We start from the raw sequence: 10999 nt of genomic DNA, 5'->3' as shown, positions 1-10999 counted from the left end.
CACGGCTTCTGGGAAGAGGAAATGATACCCCACTTATCGGAGGGGAAATTAGGGCTTTAAATGGCCGAGTAAGTGAGTTGACCCGAATCATCATTTTATTAATCTAAGATTTTTCTTTAACTCTTCTCCTGTCTTATGCAGATAAGATAGTTTGCCAATAATCAGCCACATTTGAAATCGGTTACCAGATCCTTAAAAAGGAAAGAAACTTATTGACACGATTAGCTTGGAGCTTGAGTCAGAGGTCAGGGCTGCTGGCTGCCTGTGGAGGGAGGTGGCCTCGTGCGGAGGCGACTGGGGTTCCTCAGGCAGGTTTTGTCCAGGAAAAGTGCTCGATCTTTAAACCCTGGTTCTGCTGGTGAGGCCTTTCATTTCTGTTTCATTCCTGCACATTTTAACATCACGGTTAATGTCATTTTTTGTTTGCCAGCCTGTCTGCCCCGTTAGGGCAGGGTCCTTGTAGGGTACCTATTTTCCAAGCCTAGATCAGCAGGTCCTCAGGTACAGTTTGGGGCAGAATTGGTTTCCTTACACATTAACTGTAGCCAGAGACTTGCTGGGTGCAGTGACATCCCCCTCAGGTGAGAGAGTGCTCAGTGCAGTGATGCTGACCGCTCACAATATTTCTTAGAATTTTAAAGTTTCGTCCATAACAGCGCGGTGTCCTCAGAACACTTCTGGAGACACCTTATGTTTTCCTGCTTATTTTCTGTCTTCTGCCTTATCGTGAACTCCTTTCCATGTTTTAATGTTTAGGCTTTTTAAGTTCAGGTGGTGTACATTGGGGGTGAAATAATGAGCTTTTTTTGCAGGAAAGGCGTATTATTTGGCAATGATATTTCCTAAGTTGAGATAGAGGAGGCTTTAAAATGGAGAACAGCTCAGGAGTGCAAGTTGTAGATCCTATAGCTACCATCCAAACTGGAAGTGAATTTTGTAAGAGAATAAATGATACAACTCTGAATTGTCCAATACTCATGGACAGGAGAGAGAGAACTAGACAAGACCCAGAGTGAGAAGGCAGGGAGAAGTGAGGCTGGGGAGAGAAGAGGATGTCCAGATAAGGTTTATTGGTTACACCAGTTTTCTATTTTTGTAGTAGTTTGAGGGAAAAATATTAGAAAGTGATATAAAAATAATTGCTAACGTTCCCCCCCCCATTGCGAATATGAAAGTTTGAATAACGAAAGTTATGCTTTATATGATTTTCTAGGATAGTGGTTAAGAACTTTTGCTTTAGCATCAGACCTCTATACAAGTAATTAAACTTTCATTAATTTTTTACAAAATAAAAGTAATGTGCATGGTTAAAAAATGTTCAGTGTGCACAGTATTTCTCACTGATTTCCAATCCTATTTCTTGGGTGTAAGTAATTATGTTGAAATATTTCTGGTACATTTTTTCCTGCAATTATCTATATAAAAGCCAAGGGACAGGAACGCCAGAATGACCAGAACGATCAGAACAACTGGTTACTATGACGTGTGCTGCGGCTGGCCAGCCAGCCCAATCCAGGGATGGCCCTACCCCGGGCTGGCCCGCCCCCGATCGCTCCCTCCCCCTGATCAGGGGCAGGGCCTGCCAACCTCCTGCTTCCCCTCCGCCCTGTGGGACAGGCCCCCGCCAGTGCAAGAATTCGTGCATCGGGCCTCTAGTTAGTTTATATATTACCGCACATGAGAACATCCTTGTTTACACAAATGGATTCATGTCTTGTGTGCTGGCCAACATCTTGCCTTGCCTTTAAATAGCTTTATTGAGATATTTGATATAAGCTACATATTTAAAGTATACGTGTTTTGACATATGTATGCACCTATGACACCATTACTATAATCAAGACAATGAACATACACCACCCCCCCAAAGTATCATTTTGTAATCCCTCCCATCTGTCTTTCTCTCCCCAAGCAACCACTGATCTGCGTTCTCTCACTATGATTTGTGTGCATTTTTTAGAATTTTAAATAAATGGGATTGTACAGTATGTACCCTTTGTTGGTCTGGCTTATTCCACTCAGCATAATTATTTTCAGACTCACTCATGTTATGTATCAATAGTTGATTCCTTCATATTGCTTAGCAATATTGCATTGTGTGGGCATACAGCAGTGTGTTTTATTCTTTCAACTCCTGTCAGTGTTTGGCATGCTTCCAGTTTGGGGCTGTTACAAAGCTGCTCTGAACATTCCTGTACAAGCCTTAGTGGGACATGTGCTTACATTTCTCTCGGGGAAATGCCTGTGGTGGGAACTGCTGGAACGTAGGCAGAGGCATAGCTAACTTTTTAAGAAACTCAAACTGTTTTCCAGAGTGGTCGTACCTTTTACATTGCTCCCAGCCGTGTCTGAGATGTCCAGGCATCCACAGCCTCCCCACTGCCCGCTATTGTCTGTCTGTTGGTGACAGACATTCTAGTGGTTGGGAAGATAATCTCCATCTCTCCGTCAGTTTGTAATTGGATCTGGAGACTCAGATTCTCTTTTTGTATTTTGTAAGTGGTGTGTTTTTCTATTAGAAGACGTGATATCTGATTTTTGTTTTTCATCCACACCTGTGGGTGATATTATTCCCAGAAACATTTCCTGTAATAACTTTTTCTTCACCTTTTTTGTGCCCTGCATAGTCTGCTCAATAAACATCTGTTCATCAATATTCTTAAAGGATATCTACAAAGACTTGGCTTAAAGTTTACTTAAGGCTTATATAGTAGAAATACAATATTAAAACTTAACAGAAATTGGAATTGTTGATGGTGGGTGGGAATGTTTTTCAATGGAGGTTTTGTCAAGTTAAGAGCAGGCGATTTGAAATTGAACAGGCTAGGGTGTGGCCTCTATAACACTGAACAGATAACATCTGAGTTTTAGTTTTTACAGATTTTTAAATGGGCAAAGTAGGACCTACCCCAGAAGTTACTTTGAAGATTAGATAAAATAATCCATAAAAGATTCGGCATGGAATGGCGCTTAAGTGCTCAAATGATGAGGATGTTTGTTGTTATAGTTCTTTAATCTGTAAGTCTGATTTGGAAGGAGCACTTTAATGCAAGTCAGATATGGTCAATAGGAGAGCCTAGAGTCCAGGTTAAAAATAGTTGGTGAGGCCCTGGTCAGGTTGCTCAGGTGGAATGTTGTCCATGCACCAAAAGGTGCCAGGTGAGATGCCCGGTTGGGCACATACAGGAGGTATCCAGTTGATGTATCTCTCTCTCTACCTTCCTCTCTCTCTCAAATCAATTTTAAGCAAATGGTAAAAGCTCAGACCTTTAAAAAATATAGTGGGTCAGATAGCACTAAAGAGAATTAGTGAACTAAAAAATAGAAATTACTCAGAATTTGGTACAGAGCACTAAAGAGATGAAAATAGAAAGGTTAAAAGATAGGAAAGGCAGATAAATTCTAACAAATATTTAGAGTTCCAGAAAGAGAAATTAAAGATTGCGGAAAAGCAAAATTTGAAAAAGCCAAAAACTGATAATATTGCAAAATTGATGAGTTACATGAATTCTTAGATTTAGGAGGCACAAGGAAATCGATACATCACAATAAAAAAGCAAAACACCAAAGACACTGAGAAGATCTGTAATGCAGCCTGAGAAAAATTAGATTCCCTAAGAAGAAATAAGACAAAATGCTTCTTCAGCAACATGGGCATCCAAAAGATAGTGGAAATAATAGTGTCTTCAGAGTGTTGAGTGAAAATAACTATCCCCGTTATCACATAATCAGCTAAATTACCCTTAAGAGCAAAATAATGACCTTTTCAAAAATACTCCCCTTTCTCCTCACCCCCCGCACCCCCAAAAAAAAAAGACAGTTGAGGACATTGATAACAGACCCACTGGAAATTCCAGAGGTTGTACTTCAGAAAGAAGACCGATGACTCCAGATGGAGGTCTGAGGTGGAAGGAGTGAGGCTAACCAAGAAGTCAGTAAGCCTGAGGGGAAATTTAATGAATGTATAAGAAAATAATAGCAACAATTGATTGGGAGTTTAAAAAACAGAAGTAAAAATGCTGAATTATGACACCACAGAAAGCATGGCAGAGTTGTTTTGAGCTGTGTTGTCTGCTGGGGTAGCCACTACTGTGGTTATGGAGCACTCCACATGCCCAGTCTAGATTGATCTCTAATTACAAAGTACACACGGACTTGGGAGACTTAGCATTAAAAATGTAACGGCTGATTATTACATTTTGAAAATGAAGTGTTTTAATAAACACTGCCTGTATGATGATTCAAAATGTGTACACATTTTGGGGGACACTCTAGTTTTATTTTACATGGTTAAGCAATACATATGTGCTGTCATGCTGTGTCTTCTGTAATTTGCTCTTCTTGTTCATTAATTGTTTATTAACCTAAGTTTATATGTAGCTCTAATTCATTTTCCTTGTCGTAAGGTATTTGATTATATGATTACCTAGTTGACAAATACAAGATTGTTTCTTATTTTTTCCTGTTACAAATTGCTGTTGTGAGCATTCTTGTGCATATTTCAGTACAGTATATGTCAAGACTAGAGTTTTCTAAAAGTAGAATTGCCGGATTGATTATAGGTTGTGTTTATTTTCAAGTTGATTGGATATTGGCAGGTTGCTTTCCTAAGTGGTTGTGCTAATTTATACTGCATTAGCAGTGCATGAGAATTCATGTTTCTACACATCCTCTCTGATAAATTGGCATTATTGGACTTTTTAATGGTGTGTGCATGTTGTATGTGTGTATGGTACCTTGTTTTATTTTGAATTCCCTGAGTATCAATGATATATTTTCTTAATTGGCCATTCATGTTTCTTCTCTGTTAAATGCCTGTTCATATTGTCTATTCATTTTCTTTTTAATGTCATTTTTTTCTTACTGATTCCTAGGAATTTTTATATATTGTGGATATTAAAGTTTTGTTATACTTGCTATAGATAATCTTTAGCAATAAGTTTTTTAACTTTTAGAGTTCACTTTTTCTTTTTAAATTGATAAATAATTGATAATGATATGAGATATAATTGATAACGATTTGATATAAGTATATACATAAATGATGAAAAGTTCATTGTAAACATCTGTCCCCACACATAGCTATTAACTGTAGTCACCACGCTGTACACTACATCCCTAGAACTCATTTTAGTTTATTAAAATGTCTTTCTTGTGTTTATTTTGTTAAATAAATAAATCTATTTATCTCATAGCTGCAAGTTTGTGTCTTTTGACCACCTCACCCATTTTGCCCTTCCCTCCACACTCCACCTTTGGCCACCACCAGTCTGTTCTCTGTTGCTATGAGGTTTCTTTTTGTTTGTTTGTTTCTTCTTTTTTTAGTGTTTACATATAAGTGAGATCATACAGTATATTTGTCTTCCTCTGACTTACTTTACTTAGCATACTGTCCTCAAAGCCCATGTATGTTGTTACAGCAGAATGACTTCTTTTTATGGCTGAGTAGTATTTCATTGTGTGTGTCTATACCTCACATTTTCTTCATCCATTCACCTGTCAAAGGACGTGTGTAGGTTGTTTCCATATGTGGCTATTAATGCTGCAGTGAACGTGAGGTGCAGGATCTTTTTTGAGGTAGCATAGTCATTTCACTTCCTTCGGAGAGCTACCCAGAAATGGGATTGCTGGATCAAATAATTGTACTTAAAAATTATTTTTGAGCAACTACCACATTATTTTTCATAGTGACTACACCAAATTACATTCCCTTGTACAAGGGTTCTCTTTGCATCCTCACCAACACTTGTTGTTATTTTTTTCTTTTTGATAGGTCATTCTAACAGGTGATAGCTCATTATGGTTTTGATTGGCATTTCTGTAATGATCAGAGATGTTGGGCACCTTTCATGTACCTGTTGGCCATCGTGTGCCTTCTTTGTAAAATGTCTATTCATTTCCTCTGTTTATTTCTGGACTCTCTTCTGTTCCAATGATTTATGTGTCTTTTTATGCTAAAGGCTCAGATGATGGTTAGCAATTTTTAGCAGTATTCTTAAATTAAGGTATGTGCATTGTATTTTTAGACAATGCTAGTGCACACTTAGTAGACTGTAGTATGGTATAAATATAACTTTTATTTGCACTAGGAAACCAAAAAATCTGTGTGACTCATTTTATTGCCACACTCCTTTATTGCGATGGTCTGGAACAGAACCCACAATGTCTCTGAGGGATGCCTGTGTTATCACATTGAATCCCAAGCACTGTGATGTTGATGTCATCCTTATTATACAAATGAGAATAGTTCAGTAGTTTACCAGTTACAGAGGAGGTGGAAGCTGGACTACAGAGCCCTTACTTTTTTTTATTTACCTAATGCCATACTTGTCATTAAAATAGTTATTAGTCTATCACATCAACAGACTCTAAAAAAAGAAAAACCTCATGATTGGATCACTAGAAGGAGAAAAAGCATTTGACAGAACTGAACACCCATTTATGATAAAAACTCACAGTAAACTAGGAATAGAGGGGAATTTCCTCAACTTGATAAAGGACATCAAAAAAGCTATAGCTAAGCTCATACTTAGAAACTCAAGTTTTGTCACTAAGATCATATACATGGCAAGGATGTGCCTTCTCACCACTGGTTTTCAACATCCTGGAAGTCCTTGCCAATGCAATAAGGCAGTGGCCAGCAAACTGCTGAATAAAAAGCAGTAACCAGTATGCATATTGAGAAGAAAGGTATAAAACTGTCATTCACAGATGACTTGAGAAACTATAGAAAATTCAAAATCTCCTCAAATTAATAAACAATTATTGCAAGGTTGCAGGATATAAAATTAGTATGCAAAGGCCAATCGCTGTCCTGCATATCAACAATGAACAAGTTCAATTTGAAATTAAAAACAAAATACCATTTACATTAGTCTCAAAATACTGAAATACTTTTAAGGTATAAATCTAACAAGCTATACATAGAACTGCAGAACTGATGCATGAAACCAAAGAATCAAGTAAATGGATAGGTATTCCATGTTCATGGATAGGAAGACTCAGTATTGTTGAGATGTCAGTTCTTCCCAGCTTGATCTATACATTTCATAAAAATTCCAACCTTTTATTTTGTGGATAACAAAGTGATTCTAAAGTTTATGTGGAGGCAAAAGGCCCAGAATAGCCAGCACAGTACTGAAGGAAAACACAGTTGGAGGACTGATGCTACCCAGCTTACTCTGAAGCTACAGGAATGGAGACAGTGTGGTTTGGATTAAAGAGTGGACAATAGATCAAATGGGACAGAACGGAGAGCCCAGAATAGAGCCCCCATCAGTACCGCCCGCTTATCTCTGACAGTGGAGAGCAAAGACAGTCTCTTCAGCAAACGGTGCTGGAACAACGACATCACATGCAAAACAATGCAAATACACACACACATTACATCCATCATAAGAATTGACTCAAAATGTATCTTAGACCTAAATGTAAAACACAATATTAGAAAACTCTTATAAGATAACATAGGAGAAAGTCTAGATGACCTTGGTTGTGATGATGCCTTTTAGATACAACACCAAAGACACAATCCATGAAGAGATCATTGAAAAGTTGGATTTCATTAAAATAATAAAGTTCTGTTATGTGAAAGACAGTATCAAGAAAATTAGAAGATAAGCCAGACTCGGAAAGATCCAAAATATAAAAAAACAACAACTCTTAAACTCAATAAGAAAACAACCTGTTTTTAAAATGGGCCAAAGATCTTAACAGACACCTCAGCAAAGAAGACATACAGATGGCAAATAAGCATATGTGAAGATGTTCCTTATTATGTCATCAGGGAGTGCAAACTGTAAAGCAACAGTAAAGCAACAATGTGATACTGCTACACAACCTGTCAGAACAGCCAAATTGTGGAACACTGGCCACCGTAAATGCTGGTGAGATGGGGAGCAACCGGAATGCACATGCATCCCTAGTGGGAATGGAAGATGGTTCAGCCACTACAAAACAGTCTGGCAGTTCTTACAAAGCTAAACAAACTTTTACCATGTGTCCATCAAAGGAGTTGAAAACTTACACGTGAAATCTGCATATGGCTACTTATAGCAGCTTTGTTCATAATTGCCAAAAACTTGAAGGAATCAAGAAGCCCCTCAGTAAGTGAATGGACAAATAAATAGGTGCATCCAGACAATGGAATATTTTTCAGCATTCAAATAAAATGAACTGCCAAGCCATCAAAAAGGTACGGGGAATCAGCGGTTCTCAACCTGTGGGTCGCGACCCCTTTGGTGGTTGAACGACCCTTTCACAGGGGTCGCCTAAGACCATCCTGCATATCAGATATTTACATTACAATTCATAACAGCAACATTACAGTTATGAAGTAGCAACGAAAATAATTTTGTGGTTGGGTCACAACATGAGGAACTGTATTTAAAGGGCCAGAAGGTTGAGAACCACTGCCTTAAGTGCATATTACTAAGTGGAAGAAATCAATTCGAGAAGGCTACATAGTATATGATTCCAACCATATGACTTTCTGAGACAATAAAAAGGTCAGTGATTGCCAGGGGTTGGAGGTGGGATAGATAAGCAGAGCCCAGGTTTTTAGGGGAGCCCATTTGCTATGGACTTTGAGTAATTGTGATGTTTCAGTGTAGGTTCATCTTCATAATAAACCACTCTAGTAGGGGGTATTGTAATGGAGGAAGCTGTGCATGTGTGGAGTTAGGGGTTTTATGGGAAACCTGTTCCTTTCCATTTTATTGTAAACCTAAAACTTCTAAAAAAAAGAAAACTAGTGAACATTTAACATGGAAGTTGTTCAGTTTGCGCATGCCTCAGAAGCACTTGGAGGGCTCGCTGGAACTCCGGGTCCCACCTCAGTTTTCATTCAGTAGGTCCAGGGTGGACGTGAGAGCATGGATTGCTGACACGGTTCCAGGTCTAATTGTTGTCTAGGGGCCACACTTGGAGAGTCTAGATGACCTTGGTTATGATGATGCTTGAGGTGTCTGCTTGTGTTCATCATTTCCATCATAAAACGGTGCCATGTTGACTCTTCCATACCTTGATGAGAAATGATCATGTGTGAATGGTGCTAACCAGGCTCAAGGTGATGTTTTCATTTTTGTTGTGCTTTTATTTCTCTGAGCTTGTAAAGCAGTTAGGGAGATGATTATTTCTTTACCATTTCGATATTTGTTATAATGCAACTTATTATGAGTTTGAACACAAATTAGCATAAAGTTTGTGGTTAATTTTATTGTTTTGGATTTTCTGAACTGCTTTGATATGTCCTTCATACCTTTTTTTTCATTTTGATAGTTGCATTGAACTTCTTTGTACTCGTGGTTTAAATCAGTTTCTGTTGATTTAGTGATTTGAAATAATACCCATATATGTAAATATATACCTACTTAAAATGGGCAAAACAGTTGGTTTAGCTATTTTAATGCTAATCTATTCACATATTTTTTATAAATGCACATTTTTAAAATACCTAAATCAACATGGTTTATTTGAACAACTGCATTTCTGAGAACATGTGAATTTATAACCTTTTCTCTAAAGCAAGCATGTCAAACTCAAAGGCTAACACAGGCCAAATAAACAAGGTTTAAGTTTATGTGGGCCGCAAAAAAACAAAAGCTTCAATTTTCATAGAAACGTAGGTTTATTTTGATAGAGACATGCTGAATACAAATGGCTGAAATAAATGAGTCGTTAACATAAATAATAGAACATTTTAATAAAAATTAATATTTTTTCTTGAACATTAACTTAGCAGACACTGAATAACTGCACAAATTAATAAGCATCATGCAAATAATCCTATTTTTCTTGTTCTCCAAAAGTGAAATATTTCCTGTTGCGCACACCACACAAGTCAGTCCAAGACTAATGACGTGGCCATCGGCTGCTAAAATATTCGCTGCTAGTATTAGTGGGGAGAAATGGTGCGCCTCCGAGTAAGGCGTGTAAGGGAAATGAATGCAACACAATTATAGTCATCAGTCATTAGTGAACGCTGTAGTTCGTTATTAATTATGTATAACGGGATATTATAAAAATTAAGTTACAAAATTTTTATTAAAACGTTTCTCATATACCGTTACATTGGCTGGGCTGCAAAAATATTTGTTGTGGGTCACAAGTTTGACATGCTTGCTCTAAACTATTTGAAGACATGACTCAGTTTCTGCTTATATAGGCAGAAATAAATTTCTCATTCTGTGGATTTTGCTTTCGGTGTTTTAGCTACTGAAATATATGCATAATTAATTTTAATAATGATGATGAGCTGTCCAACTCTACAGGATGAAGTTCTCATTTTCTAAAGACCTGAGTTGTTCTGGGTGAATAAAGTGCTGTGGGGTTGGAGGATTCATAGAGTATTTGTGAAAAAGTCCAGCTTGCTGTAGCAGTAGGTTTATAAAAAAATTGGCGTAGTTCTCCGAAGCTTTTGATTAGGGAACCAGTCATTTTTCCTATTGTCTTTGGACTTGGATGAAAGGGAGAAAAAGAAACTCTTGGCTTTGTGGGAAAGGGAGCAAGATCCTTACTTGAGTCAAGTTTTTATTTTAGGGACTAAAGTTTTTGACTGTTCCCCATAGTGTTAGCACCTGACACTTTGTTAGTGGCTATTTGAAGAGTTAGAGATACGTGAAGAAATTTCAGATTAATATTTCTAAATTTAAAGATGTCTTATGTTGCTTTTTGTTTTTATAGAGAGGATCTGACGAACTACTCTCAGGTAGTGTTCTCAGTAGTCCAAACTCTAATATGAGCAGCATGGTGGTTACAGGTAAGTCTTAACTCTCTCTAACAGTCATTTTTGCCATTTTATAGAGCAGGATATTAAAACTAAAATTTAGTCTGTTTTTATCAGAATAGACTTTTTAAATGCTTTCTGTTGACATTTTAGAGGACATTTTATTAGGGTATATATGTGTTAAGTGAGGAAATCTGGAGATGGTGACTTCTGAGGGCAGGTAACTGATTGCTTTTTTAAATCACAAAAATATTATATATTTTTTGTTCATGT

The 10999-nt window shown here is 37.4% G+C and overlaps 1 protein-coding gene across 5 annotated transcripts in view; it reads left to right on the top strand.

Moving 5' to 3' along the window:
• PTBP2 (polypyrimidine tract binding protein 2) overlaps positions 1-10999 on the top strand; it is a 36507-nt gene that overhangs the window by 2193 nt on the left and 23315 nt on the right. For 4 of the 5 annotated variants that reach the window (XM_006105959.3, XM_006105958.3, XM_014448002.2 and 1 more), the window contains exon 2: positions 10684-10759. In XM_006105959.3, the coding sequence (XP_006106021.3) occupies positions 10738-10759 (22 nt within the window). In that variant the 5' untranslated portion in view covers positions 10684-10737. Of the gene's footprint in view, positions 1-10683; positions 10760-10999 lie in introns of those variants that run through there. The other variant, XM_023746838.1, reaches the window with a different exon arrangement.

The sequence above is a fragment of the Myotis lucifugus genome, unplaced genomic scaffold (assembly GCF_000147115.1).
Source record: "Myotis lucifugus unplaced genomic scaffold, Myoluc2.0 scaffold_739, whole genome shotgun sequence".
In the NCBI taxonomy this organism is placed as follows: Eukaryota; Metazoa; Chordata; class Mammalia; order Chiroptera; family Vespertilionidae; genus Myotis; species Myotis lucifugus.
The sequence above is the reverse complement of the archived record's forward strand: the minus strand, read 5'-3'. Positions and strand labels throughout refer to the sequence as shown.